This window comes from Leucoraja erinacea, chromosome 18, assembly GCF_028641065.1.
Source record: "Leucoraja erinacea ecotype New England chromosome 18, Leri_hhj_1, whole genome shotgun sequence".
NCBI classification, from domain to species: domain Eukaryota; kingdom Metazoa; phylum Chordata; class Chondrichthyes; order Rajiformes; family Rajidae; genus Leucoraja; species Leucoraja erinaceus.
In genome coordinates, this window is record NC_073394.1 from 38,641,186 (window position 1) to 38,668,059 (window position 26,874).

The window sequence follows — 26,874 nt, forward strand, 5'->3', positions numbered from 1 at the left end:
AAGGGTGGAGGTAGAACCAACAGCACCTACCTCTGTCAGAACGGAGAACAGCACAAGGACAGGCCAAACAGCCCAAGTTATCTGCGCCAAACATGATGCCAAGAACAACCCTTAACTGCATGCACATCATCCATATCCCTCCCTTCCCTGCATATCCATGTACTCATCAAAAAGCCTCTGTAATGCCACTGTCGATATGGCTCAACTACCACCACTGACAGCATTTTCCAAGTACCCATCTCCCTTGTGTAAACTTGCCCTGTACATCTCCATTAAACTCTGCCCCACTCACCACCTCCATTTTCGGCATGGTGGCGCAACGTTAGAGTTGCTGCCTCACAGCACCAGAGACCCAGGTTTAATCCTAATTACGGATGCTTGTCTATACAGAGTTTATACGTTCTCCCCGTGACCTGCGTGCTTTTCTCCAGGATTTACGGTTTCTTCCCATATAACATATATAACATATAACAATTACAGCACGGAAACAGGCCATCTCGGCCCCACAAGTCCGTGCCGAACAAATTTTTTTTCCCCTTAGTCCCACCTGCCTGCACTCATACCATAACCCTCCATTCCCTACTCATCCATATGCCTATCCAATTTATTTTTAAATGATACCAATGAACCTGCCTCCACCACTTCCACTGGAAGCTCATTCCACACAGCTATCACTCTCTGAGTAAAGAAGTTCCCCGTCATGTTACCCCTAAACTTCTGTCCCTTAATTCTGAAGTCATGTCCTCTTGTTTGAATCTTCCCTATTCTCAAAGGGAAAAGCTTGTCCACATCAACTCTGTCTATCCCTCTCATCATTTTAAAGACCTCTATCAGGACCCCCCTTAACCTTCTGCGCTCCAGAGAATAAAGGCCTAACTTATTCAACCTATCTCTGTAACTTAGTTGTTGAAACCCAGGCAACATTCTAGTAAATCTCCTCTGTACTCTCTCTATTTTGTTGACATCCTTCCTATAATTGGGCAACCAAAATTGTACACCATACTCCAGATTTGGTCTCACCAATGCCTTGTACAATTTTAACATTACATCCCAGCTTCTATACTCAATGCTCTGATTTATAAAGGCTAGCATACCATACTCCAAAGAAGTACAGGATTGTAGGCGAATTGGCTTAGTATCATTGCAAATTGTCCCTAGTGTGCGTAGGTTAGTGTAAAGTGTCCCACGGCAATTTTTATGGTGACAGCCGGCATCATATCAGTGTCACCAAAAGATTTTGAACTTTTCAAACTCCAGCGGCGACTTGGAAAAACCCAGGTCATCACGCCGGGTCACGGCCGCCTCACAGCCGCATCACGCCCCCTCACCGCCGCATCTGGCCTCAATTCTTTTGGTGACCTGATACATCAGTCAATGATGCCGGCAGTCGCCGATGATATCGGCAAGTAGTACAGGCCCTTAAGTGTGCGGGGATCGCAGGTCAGAATGGACTTCGTGGGCCGAAGGGCCAGTTTCCGCATTGTATCTCCAAAACTAGAGCTGAAACCATTAAACTACGCCCTCTAGTTTTTGGCATTTCCATCATGTGATCAAGCATCTCTCCGGAATAACAAGGGCTTTGTTTCTTTCTCTGCAGGAACGGGTGCCCTTTGAGAATCTTGCACAGCAGCTGACAGGAAAGACAGGTGAAGAGGTGAAGGTTGGTCCAGGTGTCATTGACCTGACGAGGCCAGAAGATGCAGAAGGTGAGTGGGTGGCATCAAGGCACACCAAAATACTCGTCATCCAATAAGTACCTACGTCTGAAAAAGGGTCCCGACCCAACACCCCACCTGTCCATTCCCTCCAAAGATGAAGCTGGAAAGAGTGCAGAGAAAATTTATACGGATGTTACCGAGACTCGAGGGCGTGAGCTGGAAGGAGAGGTTGGGCAAGTTAGGACATTATTCCTTGGAGTGCAGGAGTCTGAGCGGTGATCTTATAGAGGTGTATAAAATCATGAGGGGAATAGATAGCACAGTCTTTTACCACTGTTTGGGATTCAAAGACAAGATGACATCAGTTTAAGGTGAGAGAGGCAAGATTTAATAGGAACCTGAAGGACATTATTTCACTCAAAGGGTGGTAGGTACAATAAATGAAATGCCAGAGGTGTTCAAAGCAGATGCTATAGCAGCATTTAAAAGACACTTGGACAGGTACAGGGATAGGAAAGGTTTAGTGGGATATGGGCCAAACGCAGGTAAATGGGTCAATAGACAATAGACAATAGGTGCAGGAGTAGGCCATTCGGCCCTTCGAGCCAGCACCGCCATTCAATGTGAACATGGCTGATCATCCCCAATCAATACCCCGTTCCTGCCTGGTCCCCATATCCCCTGACTCCGCTATTTTTAAGAGCCCTATCTAGCTCTCTCTTGAAAGCATCCAGAGAACCTGTTTACAAGTTTAATTCCCGGGATGGCGGGACTGTCATATGCTGAGAAAATGGGGCAGCTGGGCTTGTACACTCTGGAGTTCAGAAGGATGAGAGGAAATCTCATTTAAACATATAAGATTGTTAAGGGATTGGACACGCTAGAGGCAGGAAACATGTTTCCGATGTTGGAGGAGTCCAGAGCCAGGGACCACAGTTTAAGAATAAGGTGTAAGCCATTTAGAATGGAGACGAGGAAACACTTTTTCTCACAGAGAGTGGTGAGTGTGGAATTAGAATAGAATAGAATAGAATAGTTTCTTTATTGTCATTGTAACATGGGCCATGTACAACGAAATTTAAAATGTCAGCCAGTCAGTGCAGCATTCAAACATTTCTAAAGCTAACGAAACAACCACGGTAAAATAATAAAGATAAGCAAATAAATAAATATCACAGACAAAGCACGCATACACACCCAACCCTCCATCCTTCTGTCGATTTCACCGTTACCACAGTCCCTTAGTCTGTATCGCCCCTGCGTTCCTTGGCGGCTACATTTAGTGCTTTTATAGCAGTGGGGTAAAAACTGTTTTTTAGTCTATTTGTCCTTGTCCTTGTAGATTCTCTGCCTCAGAGGGTGGTGGAGGCAGGTTCTCTGGATGCTTTCAAGAGAGAGCTAGATAGGGCTCTTAAAAATAACGGAGTAAGGGGATATGGGGAGAAGGCAGGAGCAGGTTACTGATTGGGGATGATCAGCCGTGATCACATTGAATGGCGGTGCTGGCTCGAAGGGCCAGATGGCCTACTCCTGCACCTATTGTCTATTGTCTATTGAATTTGGGGACAAAATGTGTTGGAAGGAACTGCAGGTTCTGGTTTATACCGTAGATAGACACAACAAGCTGGTGTAACTCAGTGGGTCAGACAACATCTCTGGAAAAAAAGAGTAAGTGATGATTTTGGGTCGGGACCCTTCTTCAGACTGGGGGTCCTTTTCTCCAGAGATGCCGTCTGACCCGCTGAGTTACTCCAGCATTTTCTGCCTATCTGAATTTTGCAGATGTTTCTTTGACTTATATTATGCAGCGGGTAGAGAATTCTTATTTTTCAACTGCATGAAATCTTTGGATTTAATTTCAAAACTCCTGTTACTACATCATCGAATTATTCTACCTATTGGTTGGACAGCTGACTAAATTAAACTGTGGGGACACCAAAGCTGTCATATAATTTATTTTGTTACTTACAACATTTAAGGTATGAACTGTGGGGAGTGCTTGCATGACAAAAGCAAAAATCTACTTTTGTGTCTCTCATCTGTAGCTGAAAAGAGGAACAATTCCTCTTGTGCCAATATTTGTCGAGCATAAATATTTGTAACCGTTACCATGGTAATTTAGAAAAAAAAACACAAGAAACAGTAAATGTTGAAAGTTACACCGGGAACAAGGATAAATATTTCTGGGGAAGAATTTAAACTTTAGATAGCATGTAGGTGAAATTTTGGAAATGTTATCACACAGCCGATGGTGGCCAGGAGAAGGGGCAGGATTTTTCCTCCGTTTCCAGTCAAGCATATGCTCCACGCATCAGTTCTTCGCACAGTCATTTGGTCTGTGTTTTAACTGCTCAGATGTAAAACATTAGCAGATACCACAAAGGCTTCAGTGAGGTCTTTTGTTCCCTTCCATGTGGTGAGTTTGCAGGTTGAGCAGGGTTTTGGAAGCATGTTTGCTTTAGCTTGCCTCGTCGGGAGTGGCGGGGGAAGGAGAGCAAGACATCCAAGCAGGAAATGGACTAATCCATATGTGGTTTTCAACAATATTAGACAAATTTTAAAAGGGACTGATTATCCATTACGACGCAATTGAGTCCATATGGACTTGGCAATAATAAGTCTATTTTATCCCCAAGTTTCAATGGATGGTTCAAATTTCCTCCTGTCTCGGAATACACACAGAGGGAAATCTTTAACGTTCCCAATGATCACGGCTGTTGATTCCACTTTCGAAGACAAACTTGTGAAACCCTTTCCTCTTAATGTTACAACGAGGGAATATTAATTTACGTAATTCAATGAGTGTCTTGTTATTTGGAAATAGAGTGCAATTTCGTTTTTGGCAACTCAAACGACATTAGATCTAGGCTTAGGTTTAGGTTTATTATTGTCACATGTACCAAGGTACAGTGAAAAGCTTTGTCTTGCATGCTATCCAAACAGATCACATAACCCTACACATAAATACAATCAAGTCAAACTCAAGAACAATAGGTAGAGCAAAGGGGAAGATACAGAGTGCAGAATATAGATCTCAGCATTGTAGCGCATCAGTTCCAGAGACAAAGTCCAATGTCCGCAATGGGGTAGAGGTGATTCAGACAGTACCCAAGCTTATGGAAGGACCGTTCAGAAGTTGATAACAGAGGGGAAGAAGCTGTTCCTGAGTCTGGTGGTGCGCACTTTCAAGCTTCTGTTCCTTCTGCCGGACAGGAGCGGGGATAAAAAGTAATAACTGGGGTGGGACAAGTCTTTGATTATGGGATGGTTCACATATTACCTAAAGCGCTTCATTACAATTGCATGATAGTTCTTGTAATCTTTGAGCTTGACTCCTTTCTGCACCTATCCTTAAGGTGCCGACTCCCATGGTATTTGGAGCTACCAGCCACCCTAATATGATGTCTCTGCACAGTGAGACTGACTAATGAGTGGTCGCGAGCTGCTCAATGATGACAACCATTGCATCTCGTTCAACGCTGAGGCTATAATTTTTCGACAAGTGCGCTGACTTTTATTTTGGGGTCACTGGGCTACAGTTAAGACAGGGAACTCTGGCTGGTTTTGTTTTCTCTCCCACTTATCATGTTCGATGATATAATGATTCAATTCAATGATTTGATGAGACTTTTTTTGTCACATGTACCTTGGTCCAGTGAAGCTCATTAAAATCACACAGCACACCTCACCTAGGTAGTACACAAGGAGTCGCCACATTTCTGGTGCCGACAGAGTTTCAAACGTTTTTTGCAACAGTCTTATCTTCTCACAGCGGCAAAGCAGGCCTATATTGAAACATATAAGATTGTCAAGGGCTCGGACACGCTAGTGGCAGGAAACATGTTCCCGATGTTGGGGGAGTCCAGAACCAGGGGCCACAGTTGAATAAGGAATAAGGAGTAAGACAGAATAAGGAATAAGCCATTTCGAATGGAGACGAGGGAACACTTTTTGTCACAGAGAGTGGTGAGTCTGTGGAATTCTCTGCCTCAGCGGGCGGTGGAGGCAGGTTCTCTGGATGCTTTCAAGTGAGAGCTAGATAGGGCTCTTAAAAGCAGCGCAGTCAGGGGATATGGGGAGAAGGCAGGAACGGGGTACTGATTGGGGATGATCAGCCATGATCACATTGAATGACTGTGCTGGCTCGAAGGGCCAAATGGCCTACTCCTGCACCTATTGTCTATTGACTCCACACATGGCCACAGGTTCCCCCCTCCACCTCGCCGGGTCCCTCTCCCTTCTCTACCGCACCCCCGCTGGGTCCCTCTTCCTTCTTGTTTTCCCTCACCAGGTTCCCCCTACATTCTCGGCAGCCCTCCCTCCAGAGTCTCTTTTTGTTCTGGGTGGTTTGCCCACCGCATCCCTCGATGTTGTCAGTGACCCTCTGCTGGGCCCCTCTTTGTTCTCAGCTCCTCCCCTCCACTCCAGGTCCCCCTTCACCCCCTACATCCAGGTCCCAGTAACCAACCCCCTGCCGGGTCCACCATTTGATGGTGCCCCCATGGCTGAGGGCCGACCAAGTTATCATGAATCAGGCATCAGAAATGGACCGAGAGTGTTCATGGGCCATCTTGACCATTGATGGTTAATGTTGCTTTCTATTCCACAATTGTTATATGCTTCTGGCTCAAGGATGTAAACTTGGCAATTGCAAAATAGAGCAAAATTATCAATTACTATTGATGGACCCAAAATGCTGGTGTAACTCAGTGGGACAGACAGCATCTTAGGTCTGAAAAAGGGTTTAGATCCAAAATGTCACCCATTCCTTCTATCCAGAGATGCTACCTGTCCCGTTGAGTTACTCCAGCCTTTGTATCTATCTTCAGTGTAAATCAGTATCTGCAATTCCCACCTATACAACTATTCCTATTAGAGTCATAGATTCATACTGAATTGAAACAGGCCCTTCGGCCCAACTTGCCCATGCTGACCATCTACGCTAGTCACATCTGCCCGCATTTGGCCCATATCCCTCTAAACCTGTCCTATCCATGTTTCCGTCCAAATTTCTTTTAAATGTTATAATACCTGCCTCAACGACCTCCTCTGGCAACTCGATCCATAAACCAACCATACTCCAAGTGGAAACGTTGCCCCTCAGATTCCTAGTAAAAATTTCCTCTTTTACCTTAAACCTATGTCCTCTGGTTCTTGATAGCCCTATCTTGAGTAAAAGATACTGTGTATTCACCCTATCTATTCCCCTGATGATTTTACACATGATATTATATGCCTTTATTCCATAAAGACTCACAAGTTAACTGATTAAAGAACAGTTAGCTACCTCTCAATTGCATGCAAATATTTGAAAAATCCACAGTGCATTAATCAATAATTGAATCCCCAATTACTGCATTTTGTCACCTCCAATTGAAAGATCTTTCAGCATGTTTGTGTAGATTTTGTTAAAGACTACTATCTGAAAGCTTTTGAGAATTAAATCCTTAAATCAAAATATAAATAAATAACATAAATTGGCCTTTGGCTCCGAGGCAGAATGGTACTGAAGCATTGTAAATGATATATTGTCACTTAGGAGAAAGGCTATTGCTTTTGCTGGATCACAACAGCTATAATTCCAGATGGTTACAAATCAAACGTGCACAACACATAATTCAAAGTCAATCATCCTTAGGAGGGGAAAATATAAAGCTGTATTGTGCTTTTCTTGAGGGTGAAGCTTCAACACTAAAGTAGGCCGCACGGTAGCGCAAAGGTAGAGTTGCTGCCTCACAGCGCCAGAAACGTTCCATCCTCACTACGGGTACCGTCCGTACCGAGTCTGTACGTTCTCCCTGTGACCACGTGGGTCTCCTCCGGGTGCACCGGTTTCCTGCCACACGCAAAAGATGTACAGGTTTGTAGGTTAATTAGCGCTCTGTAAATTGTCCCTAGTGTGTAGGATAGAGCTAGCGTATTGGTAACTGTTGGTCGGCACAGACTCGGTGGGCCGAAGGGCCTATTTCTAAGTTATATTTATAAACTAAAATAAACAAACTATACTAAACTAGATGGAGGAGAATTAGAATGAAAGGCATGGGAAGATTCTTCCACCATTGACAGATATTCAATCCTGAATGAATAGATTAGTATAATGTACACTGCGAAAATAAATTAAAGAGAATAATCTTTGTCCTTTTATATTCCTGTAATGTGGATGCATTGTCACTAGCAAGAGTGGCATCTATAGCTAATTCTTAATTACTATTGCGTAGATTATAGGTTCACATGTAGACACGGTAGGTAACTAAATAAAGAGGATTAGATTTCTTTGCAAGAGGAGTGAATTGTAACGTTGGGAGTGCTTGGCACAATTCAACAGAGCATGAATGAGATCACACTTTTCTTTACAGAAGTAAGTTTATTTGCAGGTACAAAATCACAGTATAAACACTGGTCTAAGGTAAAAGCTGCAAGGGTAAGTCTGGGAACTACAGACCTGTGAGCCTTACTTCAGTGTGTAGGAAGGAACTGCAGATGCTGGATTACATTGAAGATAGACACAAAGTGCTGGAGTAGCTCAGCGGGACAGGCAGCATCTCTGGAGAAGAGGAAAAAGGGATGATTCAAACTCTGATCAGGAAAGGAGAGGGAGGCATCCTTGTCTCCGTTTTTAGTAATCTCTCACCTTTGTCCACTCATCTGTTAATCACAACCCGCTGAGTTACTCCAGCTCTTGGTTTTGTACTCAGGATTCCAACATCTGCAGTTCCTTGTGTCTGTATTCATACTTCAGTTGATTCATACAAGGCTTTGCTTTCTCCTGTTAGAGGTTGATGCAATATAATTCACTATTATTGACTTCTGCGACTTTAGTATGAATTTCAGTGTGAAAAGGAAAACACGAAAAGCTGGAGTAACAGACAGCGTCTCTGGAGTGAAAGAATAAGTGACGTTTCGTGTCGAGACCCTTCTTCAGTCTTTGAGTTACTCCAGCTTTTTGTGTCGATGCTGCCTGTCCCGCTGAGTCAAGGGCCTGTCCCACTGTACGAGGTAATTCAAGAGCTCTCTCGAGTTTACAAAAAATCAAATTGTGGTAAGCAGGTAGAATGTACGTAGCGGGTACATCGGAGCTTGGGATGTCTCTTAGTGGCTCGTAACGCTAATGGCAGGCACTTGGGTAGACTTGCTAACGGCAGGTAAGCTCGGGAAGACTCGTGAAGATTTTTCACCATGTTGAAAAATGTCCACGAGAGCCTCGAGTACCATTCTACGAGCCATTACCGTAATTCTCCGAGCTCGAATCAGGGGAAACTCGGGAGAACTTTTGAATTAGCTCGTACAGTGGGACAGGCGCCTTCACTCCAGCTTTTTGTGACTCTCTCCGGTTTAACCAGCATCTGCAGTTCCTTCCTACACATCAGCGTGGAAGGATATGGACAACATAACTGCATCACTTGTATTCCAAAGCCCAGATTAAATCATTCTCTTCCAAGTGCGTTTGTTTATGTTCTTTAAATTTCCCTCTCCTCTCATGACATTGTTTCCTGAAGCTGAACAGACAATGCTTGCGTGAGCATTAATTCTTTTCGGGAGCCGTATTTCACACAGTGGATTCCTTTGTGGCAGCTGTCTAGTGGGACACAAAGACATAGTCAAAGATCAAGTGAAGAGTTTTGGCATTCGGTTGCATATCTCGACGACTTCAAGTGTGGGCCTGTTTCAGGCAGGTGTGATTAGATACTATAGTTTTAAGGACATTTATATTCACAATCCAAGCGAGCACCTATTTAAACAGGAAGCCAGCAGGGTAAACGCATGCCGTAAATCCAGTTGTATAAAAGGCTCTGTTCACACGACTTACCCAAGGAATAACATGCTGTCAAGTTTGCTTCTTTATATATGAGCATCAATTGAAAATCCCCATTACCTGAATGTATGGAATGAGCAATTTGTATCTGTCAATAGACCATTCACTCACCTATAATTTATGAGAAGAAAAATCATGTTTCTTATAATCTTGTTTAGATCATAACAATTGTTTGGATGAGGGCGGCACGATGGCGCAGGGGGTAGAACCGCTGCCTCACAGCGCCAGGGACTGGGGTTTGATCCTGACCTCGGACGCTGTCTGTGTGGAGTTTGTACGTTCTCCCTGTGACCGTATAGACTTCCACTGGGAAATCTCCAGTTTCGTCCCACACTCCAATACTACAGACAGGTTTGTAGGTTAATTGGCTTCTGTAAATTGTCCCTTGTGTGTAGGACGTAGAACAAGTGTGCGGGCGATCAGCGGTCGGCATGGGCTCGGTGGGCTGAAGGGCCTGTTTCAACTTTGTAGCTCTAAACGTTCTCAAAAATAAATTATAAATAAGATTGGAAGACATTGGAGCAGAATTAGGCCATTCGGTCCATCGCGCCTGCTTCACCATTCAATCGTTGCCGATCTATCTTTCCCACTCAACGCCTGCCTTCTCCCCTTAACCTTTGAAACCTTTACTAATCACAAACCTGCTTTAGAAACACCCATTGACTTGCCCTTCACTACTGTCAGTGGCCGTACACATTCACCACACTCTGGCTAAAGAGATTTCTCTCCATCTTCTACTCATTCAAATAAACATAACACAAGTAGTTTCGTAGCTGGAAAGAGTGCCGAAAAGATTTACACGGATGTTGCCAGGGTTTGAGAGTCTGAACTATAGGGAGAGGTTGAGTTGGCTAGGACTTTATTCCATGGAGCGTAGGTGGATGTGTGATCTTATTGATATGTATCAAATCATGAGGGGAATAGATAGGGTGAATGCAGATGCCTTTCTCCAGGGTGGGGGAAATCCAAAACAAGAGTGTTTAAGGTGAGAGGGGCAAGATTTAATAGGAACCTGAAGGGCAACATTTCACTTAGAGGGTGGTAGGTATATGGAACAAACAGCCGGAGGAGGTCGATGAGGCAGGTACTATAACAGCATTTAAAAGATATTTGAACAGGAACATGAATAGAGCAGGTTTAGAGGGATATGGGCCAAAGGAGGACAAATGGGACTAGCTGAGATGGGGCATCTTGATCGGCATGGATGGGGCTGTTTCCATTCTGTGTGACTCTACGATTCTATAAGGAACCCCTTGCAAAATGTCACCAGAGTATTTCCCGATTAATTTATTGTGGATAATTTCTGAACATCACGATTGTTAACCTTTTGTTGTAAATATTGCTGTTTATCACTGACATAGCAATGACTAAATCAAAGCAATCTACACACTATCTGGGAAACACATTTAAACATAGTGGCAGTAATGCATGCTTTTTTTGGTGATTTATTTTAGTTTAGTTTCGAGATGAAACCAGGCCTTTCGACCCATTGAGACCACAACGGCCAGCGATTCCCGCACCTTAACACTATCCTACACACACTGGGAACAATTTTACATTTGTACCAAGCCAATTTACCTACAAACCTGTACGTCTTTGGAGTTTGGGAGGAAATCGAAGATCTCAGAGAAAACCCACACATGTTAGGGGGAGAACGTACAAACTCCGTATAGACAAGCACACTTAGTCAGGATCGAACCCGGGTCTCTTGTGCTACAAAGCAGTAGTTCTACCGCTACTCCACTCTGTCACCAAAAAGATTGTAATATCATTTCAGGTTTCAACTTGAAGGTCTAAATTTGACATTTAGAGTAGGCGTTGATATTTTGTGATTGTGATCCTTAAATCTGCTTTAGTGTTATCCACCCAACTTTAAAAACTGTGTTGGTAAAGGTCGACAGTGTAGGACATAACTACATTAACATAGATGAAATCCTTGTTTAGTTTAGTTTATTGTCGTCACGTGTACCGAGGTACAGTGAAAAGCTTTTTGTTGCATGCTATCCAGTCAGCGACAAGTCTGTACATGATTGCAATAAAGCCATCCACTGTGTACTGATACAAGGTACTGTATAGGGTATAACGTTTACTGCAAGATCACTTCCAGTAAAGTCCAACTAAATATTAGCAGAGGGACTCCAATCAGGTAAACGCACTCTAGTTGGTCAAAGGATGGTTCAGTTGCCCGATAACAGCGGGGAAGAAACTGTCCATGAATCTGGAGGTGCGTGTGTTTTCACACCTCCGGACCTCTTGCCCGATGGGAGAGGGGAGAAGAGGGAGTGACCAGGGGTGGATGGTGAGAGAGTGGTTTAATTACCTGATAACAGCTGAATTTTAATATTTTATGTAAACAGAGCTGAGAATAATTTCAAGCAGATGGATATTGTCCTAATTTCCACTGCAGCTTAAGCACAAAGAACTGCAGATGCTGGTCTACAAAAAAGACACAAAGCGCTGGAGTAACTCGGTGTGTCCGGCAGCATCTCTGGAGATCATGGATAGGTGACATTTCATCGGTCTGTTGAAGGCCCCTGACCCGAAACGTTGCCTGTCCATCTCTGTTCCGACTAAAGTATGATGAGTTTTTACATTTACCATGCAATCTGAGTCTCGTGGTTGTTTGTACTGCTACTCCCCTGGCCCTTCTGGCAGTATTAGGAAAGCATTTTATACACTGATTTTATACACTTGGTTAGAAAACATTTCGAGGGATATGAGTCAAATGTGGGAAAATGTGACTAGGTTAGCATTGTGAGCAGTTTTGGGCCCCATATCTGAGGAAGGATGTGTTAGCATCGGAGATGGTCCAGAGGAGGTTTACAAGAATGATCACAGGAATGATTGGATGAATGTACAATGAGCATTTGATGGAACTGAGCCTGCACTCGCTGGAGCTTGGAAGGATGAGGGGGACGTCATTGAAACTTACTGAATAATGAAAGACTTGGATAGAGTGGATGTGGGGAGGATGTTTCCACTAGAGGGAGAGTCCAGGATCAAAAGTCATAGCCTCAGAATTAAAGGACGTTCCTTTAGGAAGAAGATGTGGAAGATTTTATTTTAGTCAGAGGGTGGTGAATCTATGGAATTCATTGCTGTGGAGATCAACTCATTGGGTATTTTTAAAGCGGAGATTGACAGATTTTTGACAAGTAAGGGTGTGAATGATTATGGGAAGAGGACAGGAGAGTGTGGTTGAGAGGGAAAGATAGATCAGCACTGATTGAATGGCAGAGTAGACTCAATGAGCCAAATGGCCTAATGGAGCTGGTATGACTTATGAAGGTTAGAACGGGCATCTTGGTCGGCATGGGCAAGTTGGGCCGAAGGGAGTGTTTCTGTGCTGCACGACTGTAACTTCTGCACATTATTCAGTGGTATACCGATAACGATTTGCAAAAGTCAGGTCTTATACGTTGATGCAGCGTGCAAGAGGTTAAACATTGTTAGAGCAACTGGAATCTGGCAATGATCAAGTGATTGAATAGTCTCAGCAATCACAGACATGTATGTGACTGTAGATAATGCAGACATGTCAGTGCACACTGTGGGAGGGAGTGACACCAACTTCGAATGCTTTTTGTTGCTTACTTACGCAAGGACAATGGATCCAAATTCCTACATCAGGATTTTCTATTTCAATTCAAATTCACTTGAGTGGAAATCTGAACGAGCCACTGCCAATCTATATTAACGATTTAGACGAGGGAATTAAATGTAACATCTCTAAATTTGCGGATGACACAAAGCTGGGTGAGCTGCGAGGAGGATGCTATGAGGCTGCAGGGTGACTTGGACAGGTTGGGTGAGTGGGCAGAAGCATGGCAGATGCAGTATAATGTGGATAACTGTGAGGATCACTGTGGTGGCAAGAACAGGAAGGCAGATTATTATCAGATTAGGAGAAGGGGAGGTGCAACAAGACCTGGTTGTGCTTCTTCATCAGTCACTGAAAGTAAGCATGCAGGTACAGCAGACAGTGAAGAAAGCTAATGGCATGTTGGCCTTCATTGCAAGAGGATTTGAGTTTAGGAGCAAGCAGTTGTACAGGGCCCTGGTAAGACGGCTCCTGGAGTATTGTGTACAATTTTGGTCTCCCAATTTGAGGATATTGCTATTGAGGGAGTGCAGCGTAGGTTCACCCAGTTAATTCCCGGGATGGTGGGACTGACATATGATGAAAGAATGGGTCGACTGGGCATGTTTTCGCTGGAATTGAGAGGGCATCTTATAGAATCATATACCATTCTTAGAGGATTGGATAGGGTAGATGCAGGAAAAACGTTGCCGATGTTGGGGAAGTCCAAAACCAGGGGTCACAGTTTAAGAATAAGGGTTAGGCCATTTATGACTGAGATGAGAACAAACTTCTTCACCTAGAGAGTGGTGAAACTGTGGAATTCTCTGCCACAGAAGGCAGTGGAGGCCAATTCACTGGGTGTGTTCAAGAGAGAGTTAGACTTAGCTCTTTGGGCTAAGGGAATCAAGGGATATGGGGAAAAAGCCAGAACGGGGGTACTGATTTTGGATGATCAGCCATGATCATATTGAATGGCGGTACTAGCTCGAAGGGCTGAATGGCCTACTCCTGCACCTATTTTCTATGTTTCTATGTTTCTATCTTCAAGTATCTGATGTACATGTTGTTGTGTCTGCCGTGGCCTGGAGCTGTTTGTGTGTTTGAACCGTATGATTGTGTAAAGGTAAAACACAAAGTGATGGAGGAACACAGTGGGTCAGGCAGCATCTGTGGAGAACATGGAGAGGTGGCGTTTCGGGTCAAGGCCCTTCTTCTGAACCTGAGAGAACCTGACCCAAAATGTTGATGCCTGGCCCACTGAGCTCCTCCAGCACTTTGTGTGTTGCACTAGATTACAGCACCTGCAGTTCCTTGTGAAAAAGTAGAGCACCTTGAATGAATTCTTCTGGTGAAGAGAAGTCGGCGGCGAGGGTTCGGCAGGGTGTTGGAGTGGTAGAGTTGCTGCCTCACAGCGCCAGAGACCCGGGTTCAAACCCCACCATGGGTGCTGTCTGGGTGGAGTTTGTACGTTCTCCCTGTGACCGTGTGGGTTTTCTCCAGATGCTCCGGTTTCCTCCTGCATCCCAGTGTAGCATAGGTGAATTGGCTTCTGTGAATTGTAAATTATCCCTAGTGTGTAGGATAGTGCTAGTGTATGGGGTGATCGCTGGTCGGCACGGAATCGGTGGGCCGAAGGGCCTGTTTCCACACTGCGATGTCCAAAGTCTGAAAGGTGGATGATAGACATTGTAAACCTTACTGCCTGAATCAGGACCCATTTTATTCATCTATTAACATGTAAATGCATTGAAAAAGTATTTGTGCAAAGGTTTAAGAACATTTTTTGTTGAAAAGTGTTTTGAACTATGTGTTCATTTTGGAAACTTGTACCATGCATTTCCTACCCAGATTTCTCCCTAAGTAGAATCATTATTGAGCTAGTGAGGGTTTAGATAAATAGATAATAGCCTTTTATTGTCATTCAGACCGAAGTCTGAACGAAATTGCAGCAGTCATACATATAATACCATACAATAAAACACCAACAAACACACATTAACATCCACCACAGTGAGTCCACCCAGCATCTCCTCACTGTGATGGAGGCAAAAGTCTTAGGCCAGATTACAAGGATGTTGCCTGGACTCGAGGGCTTGAGCTTTAGGGAGAGGTGGGACAGACTAGGATTTGGAGCGCAGGAGGCTGGGGGGCGATCTTATAGTGTATAAAATCACGAGGGGAACATCTAGGGTGAACGCACAGAGTCTTTTACCCATAGTGGGGGAATCAAGAACCAGAGGACATAGGTTTAAGGTGCTGGGGGAAAGATTTAACAAACTCTGAGGGACAATGTTTCCACACAGAGGGTGGTGAGTATATGGAACTAGCTGCCAGAGGAGGTAATTGAAAACTTGGACAGGTACATGGATAGGATGGGTTTGGATGGATATAGGCCAAACGCAGGCAGGTGGGACTAGTGTAGATGAGGCAAGTTGGGCTGAAAGGTCTGTTTCTGTGCTGTATCACTCACTGACTATTTCCAGTTGTATATTGCACAATTGTTGATATTATTAATTACTTGCCAACAGAAATTGGATGAAAAGGATGTGTCGAATATCCTTGTGTAAAACAAGGAGCACATTACGCTGAGAGAATGGGTCTCGGAGGGAGCACAGATCTGCTGTGGGACATTTCTCTTGTATTCTGCACATATTCCTCCAACATATGTTACAATGTATTAGAGTCACATCACCGGGGGCCTTGAGCACAGGCTGAACATCTGTGCACTGATATGTTCAACTCGCAGATGCCCCAGTCTGTGGTGTGGGGACTGCCCATGGCAACTCTACCCTCCTCCCCCCTGCCCCCCCCTCCCCCAACTCCCCCCCCCCCCCCCCCCCTGTGTTGCCGCAGTCACCATCTGCCCATTGCGTGTAATGTTCCCTGTACTCCACCCACCCCAACTGGCAGAGGTTGAGACTGAGGTTCTCCCCTCTCCCATTGGGCAAGAGGTACAGAAGTATTTAAACGCACACCTCCACATTCAGGGACAGTTTCTTCACAGCTGTTATCAGGCAACTGAACCACCCTATCACCAACTAGAGAGCTGATCTACCATCTACCTCATTGGAGACCCTCGGACTATCTTTAATCGGACTTAACTGGACTGTATCTTGCACTAAACATTATTCCCTTATCATGCATCTGTACACTGTGGACGGCTCGATTGTAATCATGTACTGCCTTTCCGCTGACTGGTTAGCACGCAAGACAAAGCTTTTCACCGCACCTCGCTACATGTGACGATAGACTAAACTAAAACTAGACTTATGTGGAGATCTAGTAGAAATCTTTAGCATTCCACCTGCCTCCCACCCACTTCCCCTGTATTCCCCCACCCCCACTGTGTCCCCCATTCCCCACCCCTTCCCTCACTACCCCTGTCTCCCCCCCTCCGCGCCCCCACTGCTCCCTCCCCCCATCCCCCACCCCTTCCCCCATCCCCCCCCCTGTCGATGGAACATGACTCTCCCTCCCCCGCACTCCAGCTCCCCTCGGGGAGTGTCGATGGAACATGACTCGAGGGATGGCACTGAGCGAGCTTAGTTATTTAACGCTTGCGACAGGATTTATTGACTTTTGTGCAAAGTGAAACGTATTAAAAAATGGTTCATTCCAGCTCAGCTGAAGGGAAGTGCCCTGGAACGGCAAGCTCTGCTGGTGAAAGATGGTTAGGCTTACAAACCTGAAGGAGCAACTTCATTAGATGAGAGAGCGTTTTGAATTAGTGTCAAGAAGGCAGCAATTTAACATGGAGCTGAACCTGAACTCACGGCTTGTTCTAGCTCATCAAACCAGCAGTCACTAATACTGAACCCTGCAACATTGCAGTGTGATCACTGACTGAGTGTTCCTGTTCCAAAGGCCCCAGCTGCTCGTGCAACAATAGTCCGTTAGTTTGTTATTTGTCACGCGTGCAACTGCGCAGTCAAATTCATTTTGCATATATTACACATGTGGGCAGCGCCATGTTTTGCCGCCATTATTCAATGTCCAAAGTCCTGTCACCCCATCCGGCCATCTCTGTGTCACAGCTAAAGTCGCTGTAGTAGGCATTATCCTGCATCACCCTGCTACCATGCCCTTGCTCTTCACATCGATGTCTCTAGCTCCCTCACGGTCACACCGAGCGGGTGGGCACTTAACTAAGGGGCAACACAGTGTCGGTAGATCGCTGCATTACAGCGCCAGAGACCCAGGTTCGATCCTGACTACGGGTGCTGTCCGTGCAGAGTTTGTACGTTCTCCCCATGACCGCCCGGGTTTTCTCTGGGAGCTCCGGTTTCCTCTCACACTCTAAAGACGTGTGGGTTTGTAGGTTAATTGCCTTCAGTAACAATTGGAAATTGTCCCTAGTGTGTAGGATAGTGCTAGTTGGTGTACGGGGAGATTGCTGGTCGGCACGGACTCGGTGGGGCGAAGGGCCTGTTTCCGTGTTGTATCTGTAAACTGAACTATCTAATGGAGGCAGGACCTAGTGGGTATGAAATGGGAGGCTAACAGTTTGCACAGCTTTGTATGCATGCTGGAATATTTATTCTGCTGTAAGACTGTCAATCAGAGAGCAATAGCATGGGGGGCATCATAAATTTCTAAGCTGATGCGGAGGAACAGACATGAGCTGTCATGTTTGAACTAACATAGCAGGGCCAGGGTAATGGATGCCTTCACGTGCTCCAGTAGTCAGCAGATTCTCTTGTGGTGATGGATGCTGTCAGCATTCTCAATGTTACACCAGATTCCACCGCACAATCAACGTGGCTTTCCCAGCCCGTGTGAAACAAAATCAATTTATCCTGAGTGCTCGGCACTTGCTAAATGTAATTAATTCACTGTGTCGGAAGGAACTGGTTTATACTGAAGATAGACATAAAATGGTACATGTGTAGGACAGATTTGGAAGGATAATAACCAAAGGCTGGGCAGGTGGGACTAGTGCAGCTGAGACATGTTGGCCAGTGTGGCCAAGTTGGGCCGAAGGGCCTGTTTCCACACTGTTTCCCTCATTGAAATCTATGAAACTCAGTGGATCAGGCAGCACCTCTGGATAGAAGGAATGGGTGACATTTTTGGTCAAGACCTTTCTTCAGGCTGAGAGTCAGGGGAGAAGGAGACACAGAGATATGAAAGGGTAAGTTGTGGAAACGAGACATCAAAGGGGATGTGAATCAAGGAGAGTAGAATAGAATATTGTTGGCTCGGGGAAGTTGACAACGAAGCACACTAAGATAAAATGTAATGAGGAAGGCAGTCCGACTGGTTGGGGAACTAGGTTGGCTCTCTTCCAGCTCGGGTGTTTGAGGGAGTAAGGCAGTGAATGGGTCTGCAGCTAATCTACAGCAGTGTGATTGTTGGCCTACAGGGAGTACTACAGTACCGGAGGCTCGGGTCTACAGAGAAACCAGAGGCCGCAGCAACAACGAACCGCACATCAAACGGCCAATGAACGCCTTCATGGTGTGGGCGAAGGATGAACGCAGGAAAATACTGCAAGCCTTTCCAGACATGCACAACTCAAACATCAGCAAGATATTGGGTGAGTAATTGGGCAAACCATGCCGCAAACTACAGCTACCTCATTCCTTTGAATACAGTGTCACAGTGGCGCAGCAGTAGAGTTGCTGCCTTACAATAAATGATTACAGGTGCTGTCTGTACGGAGTTTGTATGCTCTCCCCATGAACTGCGTAGGTTTTCTCCGAGATCTTCGGTTTTCTCCCACATCACAAAGACATACAGGTTTGTAGGTTAATTGGCTTGGTAAATGTAAAAATGGTCCCTAATGTGTGTAGGATGTTAATATGCGGGGATCACTGGTCGGAGCGGACCCGGTGGGCTGAGGGGCCTGTTTCCGCTCTGCATCTCTAAACTAAACGAAACTAAACTAAACATCAAATTATTGTAGACACAGGAACTGCGGATGCTGTTTTACAAGGAAATACACAAAGTGTTGGAACAACCCAGAGCGGGTCAGGCAGCATCCTCAGAAGCCTTCCTTAGAAAGCTTAGGAAGTTCGGCTTGTCCCCATCAGCTCTCACCAACTTCTACAGATGTGTCACGGAAAGCATTTTACCGGGATGCACCACAGCACGGTTTGGGAACAGCTCCATCCAAGACCGCAAGAAATTGCAGAGAATTGTGGACGCAGCCCAGACCATCACACAAACCAACCTTCCTTCCATTGACTCCATTTACACCTCGGCCTCGGCAAGGCCACCAGCATAATCAAGGATGACTGCCACCCTGACCACTCCCTCTTCACCCCTCTCCCGTCGGGCAAAGGGTATAGAAGTGTGAAAAGGCACACCTCCAGATTCAGGGATAGTTTCTTCCCAGCTGCTATCAGGCAACTGAACCATACAACCAACAACTAGAGAGCAGTCCTGAACTATATTTACTTCATTGGAGACCCTCTGATGATCTTTGTTCGGACTTCACTGGCTTTATCTTGCTCTAAATGATATTCACATGATTCCCTTTATCATGTATCTGAACACTGTGGATGGCTCAATTGTACACGTGACAATAAACTAAACTCAAACTCAGTGCCTGGGGGACATGAAGGGACAGTGTTTCCCGTCAGGACCTTTCTTCAGACTGAAGCGTTTGAAGGGTCCCGACCCAAAACGTCACCTATCCAATTCCTCCACAAATGCTGCCTGACCCACTTTATGCTTTACTCAACATGCCAGTATCTGCAGTTCCTTATGATTCCATTTTAAGAAACTGTCTTCCAGGAATGTGTTAACCTACTTTTCTGAACAGCGATTTAACGCATCTGAAGAATGAGAGGCTGCTGTTGTCATTCAATGTGAATTGTTAGTCCAAGCTTACCTGGTATGAATCCACGGACAAATGCAAGCAAGTGCAAGATGTCAACCAAGGACAAGATGGGCCAAAGGGCCTGTATATCTCTATGACTGAAAACAATGCCATGATGTTCAGAATGCCTGAATAGCCTCACACAGTTCCTGCAAGGGTTGGGTTCACCAAGAGTTCTATCAACTGTTTGGCAAAAGGTCCATCAAATAAAAGTGAAAAATGCTAGAATTAGCCAATTCTTCTCAAAATCTACTGAAACGGTATTTTGCGCAGTAACAGAGCAGAAGAAGAACAATGACTGAATACAAATGTACGTGGGTGAGAATCAAAATATTTGTAGTCTGGAACAAAGGTGCAAGATGTTGCCTGGGTTTCAGCAACTAAGTTACAGAGAAAGGTTGAACAAGTTAGGTCTTTATTCTTTGGAGCGCAGAAGGTTAAGGGGTCGCTTGATAGAGGTCTTTAAATTGATGAGAGGGATAGACAGAGTTGACGTGGATAAGCTTTTTCCATTGAGAGTAGGGAAGATTCAAACAAGAGGACATGATTTGAGAATTAAGGGACAGTTTAGGGGTAACATGAGGGGGAACTTCTTTACTCAGAGAGTGGTAGCTGTGTGGAATGAGCTTCCAGTGGTAGTGGTAGAGGCAGGTTCGATTTTATCATTTAAAAATAAATTGAATACGTATATGGACGGGAAAGGAATGGAGGGTTATGGTCTGAGTGCTGGTAGATGGGACTAGGAGAGAATAAGTGTTTGGCACGGAATAGAAGGGCCGAGTTGGCCTGTTTCCGTGCTGTAATTGTTATATGGTTATATGGTTATAAGAAGGAAGGACCCCCCTATGAGTTCAAAATATAGTTTAGTTCGGCCCACCGAGTCCACACCGACCATCGGTCACCTGTTCACGCTAGTTCTACGTTATCCCACTTTCTCATCCACCCCCTACACACTAGGGGGACATTTACAGAGGGCTAATTAACCTACAAACCCGCACGGAAACCAGAACACCTGGAGGTAACCCACGGGGTCACAGGGAGAATGTGAAAACTCCGCACCCAAGGTCAGAATCGAACCTGGGTCTCTGGCACTGTGAGGCAGCAGCTCTATCAGCTACGCCACCTTTACAGGGGATGGAGGTAGACAAAAGTGCTGGAGAAACTCAGCGGGTGCAGCAGCATCGATGGAGCGAAGGAATAGGCAACGTTTCGGACAGAAACCCTTCTTCAGACAGGGGATGGATCTTGTTTCAGTGAAGTCGTCCAAAGAATGATCAGACATAAATTCGTGACAAATTTGTTTAGAATAGCAATTAGGAAGAATTTTGTTCTCCCGAAATGTAGTAACGATTAATAATAATCCATCAACACATGATAATAAAAGCAAGTAGGGCTTTTGTTAATTGTTTACATTTCAATTTTCTATGGAATAAGGTTTTACAGCCAGCTGTCTGCAAATGTCTTCATAGTTTAATTTCTGTCTTGTGTGTCATGGCGTGGAAGGGTAGAACTTAGCTGGCAAACTAAAACATACTTGTCTTTGATCTTTTTTTTAAACACATTGGCTGCCACTGTTGATTACCACAGTGATCCTTGGAGTTCCAGTGCCCCACCACAGAATAAACCCATTTCTTCACTGTACCCCCCCCCCCCCCCCCCCATCCCCCCCATCCCCCTTCCTTATCCCCTTTCCCAAGCCCATCCCCCTAACCATCCCCTTCCCCATCTCGTGCTCCACCCCCCCTCTCCCATCCACTCCCTCCCCTTCTCATTCCCTTTCCCCACCCACCCGAACAACATGGACAGGATATACTTAGAGGGATGTAGACCAAACGTGGGCAGGTGGGACTAGTCCACTTGGGATATCTTGGTAACATGGACAAGTGGGGCCGAAGGGCCTGTTTCTCTGCTGTATGACGATGACAAATTCCCAGCAGTCTGCGTCCAGTGTGAACTCAAAATTGGAGTTAAAACATCAACTGATTATTGTACAGTGAGCTGTGTCCTTCGTTTATAAGCTCCATAATTGGCTAATGAATGCTGGAGGATTTTTGTTAGTAATTTTGGAGCTATATTTATTTCAATATCAAACCATATTCTCCTCACGGAATCAGCTGGCCTTCCTTGTCTGAGTGCAGACAAAGCCAGCAGTCAGTTGACAACATGGTGAGACGAGGCCCTGACTGATGTTATTGTTCAGACCATGCGTGGACATAAAATGGACTGTTGCTGTGAATGGGATTTAGATTTAGAAACACAAACATTCACACTATCTCGAACTCTTTTCCAAGGAATGAATAGTTACCATAGAAAGTGATTAAATCTCCTGACACTTGGATTATCTTGCTGCAGACTTGCATATTTATCTCTTTGGCATTTCTTTAGGCTGCGCCCATTTATTGAGCTGACTCATTGATTGTAAGAAATGACGGAGTCACAGAGTCATACAGCACGGAAACTGGCCCTACAACCCAACTCGTTCATGCCGATTAAAGATGCTCTGCACCAGTCCCATCTACCCTCGTTTGGCCCACACCCCTCCATACCTTTCAAAACCAATTACCCGTCTTTTAAAGAACATCTTATCTATCTATTATTATATAAAAGTCTGTGGCTGCCGTCTGCCGTCCGTCCGTCCGGCTACCAGCTGCCTTTCTGCCTTTTGATTCGCTGCTCCTTCCTATCAGCTTCCAACACACTTCAAAACAAAGTTGCAAGACAGGAACACTCTGAACTTTTTACCTCAATGCGATATCACAGCAAGTGCTTCAACAGGAGGGGGAGGGCCATTTGGTATTGCAATTGGAACTGCTGCAGCAGGCAGGGGAGGTGAAATTGACATTTTTTTTAAACCCACTGCTGAGGGAGGCAGGGGAGTGCTGGAATCTTACATTTGGGAACGGGTTCAGTTCCGTTGGAGGAGACGGGTGCATGGTGGAATATTGGGTTGGGGGATCACACCATTGGGGGAGCAGACCCATCGGGTCTGCACTTGGTCTAGTGTACTTTTAAAACTGTGTGTGTAAGGGTGTGTCATTTTGTCTTTGAAACGTATCTCCTCGAAAACCAAATGTAAAAACGCAGAGATTTTTAAATATTTCGGTAGGGATTTAATTTATGATTTCAGAAATCCACTCCTCTCTAAATTTGGTCAATTATTTACCCAGATTTTGAATAAAACTGCTCACTAAACTCACTTTTAAAAAAAATCAACGCTTGCCAGCTGCTGACATCACAATGCCCACATGCCCACCAATCAATTTTCCCACCTGTTTCCTTCCCCCCCCCCCCTCCCCGCTGTGGCTTAATGCAGCTTCTGTCAACGCGCTGCGCAATGTTCCACGAGGTACGTTAGCCCACTCAACCCCCGTTCTTCAAAAGGTGCAGAAAGGTCAAGAAAGTTCTGCAGCAGACCCTACCGCTCAGCTCCGATATAGGATCTTTGTTCGACACATTGCGGCGCCCATGCGCTGAACATATTTTCTCCCCACTGTCAGCGCAGCTCTTGAAGGCCCGCCCCTCCCATCCCCTGCCCGCCTGCGCGCTCATTCCAGCTGTGCGTTTCCAGAGAGTCAGAAGCTGCTTCTGTCTTTGCATTTGGCAGCCCACTCACTAGCCCAGCTCCCCCCCCCCCCACCACGTGTTGGGGGAACAGACCCAGCGGGTCTGCACGGTCTAGTAAACATTAAATTTCTTAAATAATCAATTTTCTCTAATACTTTTTGTATATTTCTGAATATATTTATTACCTGCTGTCTTTAAGTTTAGAGATACAGCTCAAAAACTGGCCCTTCGGCTCATCGAGTCCGTGCCGACTGGCGATCCACGCACACTAACACTATCCCACACACACTAGGGACAATTTACATTTGTACCAAGTCAATTAACCTACAAACCTGTACGTCTTTGAAGTGTGGGAGGAAACCGGAGCACCTGGAGAAAACCCATGCAGGTCACGGGGAGAACGTTAAAACTCCGCACAGATAGCACCCATAATAAGGATCAAACCCGGGTCTCTGGCGCTGTAAGGCAGCAGCTCTACCACTGCGTCACCATGCTGCTCTTTACATTTATTGAAAATGTTTGCCAATCCATTTCATACAATTAGATGATTATTATTTTAACAAATGGTATCCTTCAATATTTAATTTTTCAACATTTATTGATAAAATAATTGCATAAACTGGAGGGCTACACTGCAAGGCCAAGTTAACTCGAACTACACTGAGAATTAATTGCTTCAACATGTCGATTGCCTGAGCAAAACACAAGGTGCTGGAGGAACTCATCGGGTCAGGCCGCATCTGTGGAGGGATGACATTTTGAGTCCCTTCAGAAGAATGATGTTTGCCCATTCCCTCCACAGATGCTGCCTGACTTGCTGAGTTCCTCCAGCACTTTGTATGTTGCTTGATTCCAGCATCTGCAGATTCTTGTGGCTGCAGATGTGTCTGGCAGGAAAAAATGAATACTTTACACATTTCTACTAAATAATAGATTTTTGCCCTGGCACAATGGTGTGGAAGGTTGCTGTTTGGACACTCATGTTAATTGCTGCACTTGCTGCATTGAAATCAACGCTAAATATCTCTGTTAAAGTGAATAATGCTGAAATTCCACAACATTAGAACAACAGCAATTGTATTAAAATAATGAAATTAGCATAATAAACTCTTTACAAATCTACATAATCTGTTGTGCTGCTACAACTGAGAAATTTCATTGTTCTATCTGGGACATGTCAATAAAACTCTCTCTCTCTCACTCTCTCTATCTATCTCTCTCTCTCTCTCTCTCTCTCTCTCCCCCCCCTCTCTCTCTCCCCTCCCCCCCTCCCTCTCACTCTTTCTCTATCCACCCCCACTCTCTCTTCCTCTCGCTCATTGCATTAAAAAAAACCTTCACATTCAAACGATCACACCACCGAAATTCTTCTTCTTTAACTTTTATGGGGAGACCTGCACAAGATTAGCATATTAATATAAAGTTTTCATAAGTTGTCAAAACTCCCTTAAATTTGTTTTTGAAAAACCTAACATGGGAATAAGACAAACTCCTGATTAGTCCCAATGATCCCATTCACATGATCTCAAATTGTTCCAGATTCCTGAGTGATTAAATTAAAAAATGTCAATTCAAAATTCAAGAGTGAAAAGCTGATGCAATTGAGATGCAGTGGAAAGCATTTGTGTGTACCTGGTTCATTATTTATTGGTTTTCTTTAGACTGAGTAGTTAAATGAATGGAGACAGAGATATTCCACTTTCCACATAGAGTCATGGAGTTATAGTCAGACAGCACGGAAACAGACCCTTCGGCCAGTTGTCACAAGTTGGGCCGAAGGGCCTCTTTACACACTGTGTGATTCTATGATTCTAAAATATGCTGGAGTAACTCAGCTGGGTCAGGCAGCATCTCTGGATAACAAGGATAGTAGCCTGAAGAAGGGTCCCGAACCGAAACGTCACCAATCCATGTTCTCCACAGATGTTGCCTGACATGTTGAGTTACTCCAGCACTCTGTGCCTATCTAAACCTAAACCAATGTCATTTTTGTTTTTAAAGGATAGGTAGTGGAGTGTTTTACTTAGTGTTAAGTAAGCCCACTGACCAAGCACGTTTACTTATTTGCTTATTGAATGTTAGACACAAGCTCATTGTCACGGGGCCTTGGAGACTGCGTTCAGGAGTTACATCAGTCTAGTTCTGCTGTGCCTTGTGTTTGTGAAAACTCAGCTGCACTAACGTCTGATGAGAGTTCCACTTGAGTACAAACAATTAATAAAAATATTGCACACTTTAGCAGCATGTGCTAACACCCCTGTGACCTTCTATCCAGGGCAAGTATATTATGGTTCAAGTGTTAGTGTGCTGGTCTCCACAATTAAATCCCTTGTCATTCCAATTGAAAACCTTTTCTGCTTCATGCATCTCAAATGATGAAACCATCCCAAATGCTGGGCTTCTAAATATGTGCTGAATACACACTTCTCCCCGTAACCTTCATAATTACAAATTCCGGTGTCTGAAAATGGTGCATTACAATGCTGAGAACTATAATAATAATAATAATACATTTTATTTATGGGCGCCTTTCAAGAGTCTCAAGGACACCTATGTTCTATGTTCTATGTTCTGCACTGTCTATCTTCCCCACTGCTATACCCGTTGTACTTGAGTTTGACTTGATTGTGTTTATGCAGAGTATTCTCTGATCTGTCTACATAGCACGCAACACAAAGCTTTCCACTGTACCTCGGTACACGTGACAATAATAAACCTAAACCTAAACCTGAACCTAAAGAAAAGAATCTTGATGCCTTGTGCCAGGAATTGGTGTAACCTGACTCATTGCCACGACATACAAACATTCCACAAATAAATCATTAATTTCTCTAACTTCAAGTAATCCTTGCGTCCCCTCTCTCCCTGCTCCACCCCCACCCTGTTCACTGTCTTCCTGGTCAGTCTCATTGTCTGTAACTGGTTTTCACCGGGCCCACAGCTAACAATGGCCTGTTTCCTATATCCTCGTTACTCTTTTGCATATCCTTCATTCATTTGTTCCATATCTCTCTCGGTATCACCGTCTACACCTCTAGTTTCATTTTCACCTGACGCTCAGCTTGAAGAAGAGTCTCCACCCGAAACATCACCTATTCCTTTTCTCCAAAGATGTTGTCTGACTCGCTGAGTTACTCCGGCTTTTTGTGTCTGTCTTTATTTCAAACCAACATCTGCAGTTCCTTCCTAATCATTTTTGGTGCTGCCTATCATGCTTTAATTTTAAATATTGGATTCCTCGTATCATATTTTAAATGTTGAATATAATATGGTATTAGAATATTAAAATAACTGCACTCTGAAAAGTATTAATTTAAAGAGCATAAAACATAAAGTAAACATGGTGGAACTCATTGGGCCAGGCAGCTTCTGTGGAGGAAATGGACAGATGATATTTCGGGTTGGGACCTTCTTCAGACTGAATCATCGCCTA

General features: G+C 44.6%; 1 protein-coding gene across 6 annotated transcripts in view; it reads left to right on the forward strand.

Annotated features, from left to right (window-relative positions):
• sox6 (SRY-box transcription factor 6) overlaps nucleotides 1-26,874 on the forward strand; it is a 428,636-nt gene that overhangs the window by 387,994 nt on the left and 13,768 nt on the right. For all 6 annotated transcript variants that reach the window (XM_055649876.1, XM_055649875.1, XM_055649878.1 and 3 more), the window contains 2 exons: nucleotides 1,598-1,706; nucleotides 18,417-18,590. In XM_055649876.1, coding sequence (XP_055505851.1) covers nucleotides 1,598-1,706; nucleotides 18,417-18,590 — 283 coding nt within the window. The remainder of the gene's footprint in view (nucleotides 1-1,597; nucleotides 1,707-18,416; nucleotides 18,591-26,874) is intronic.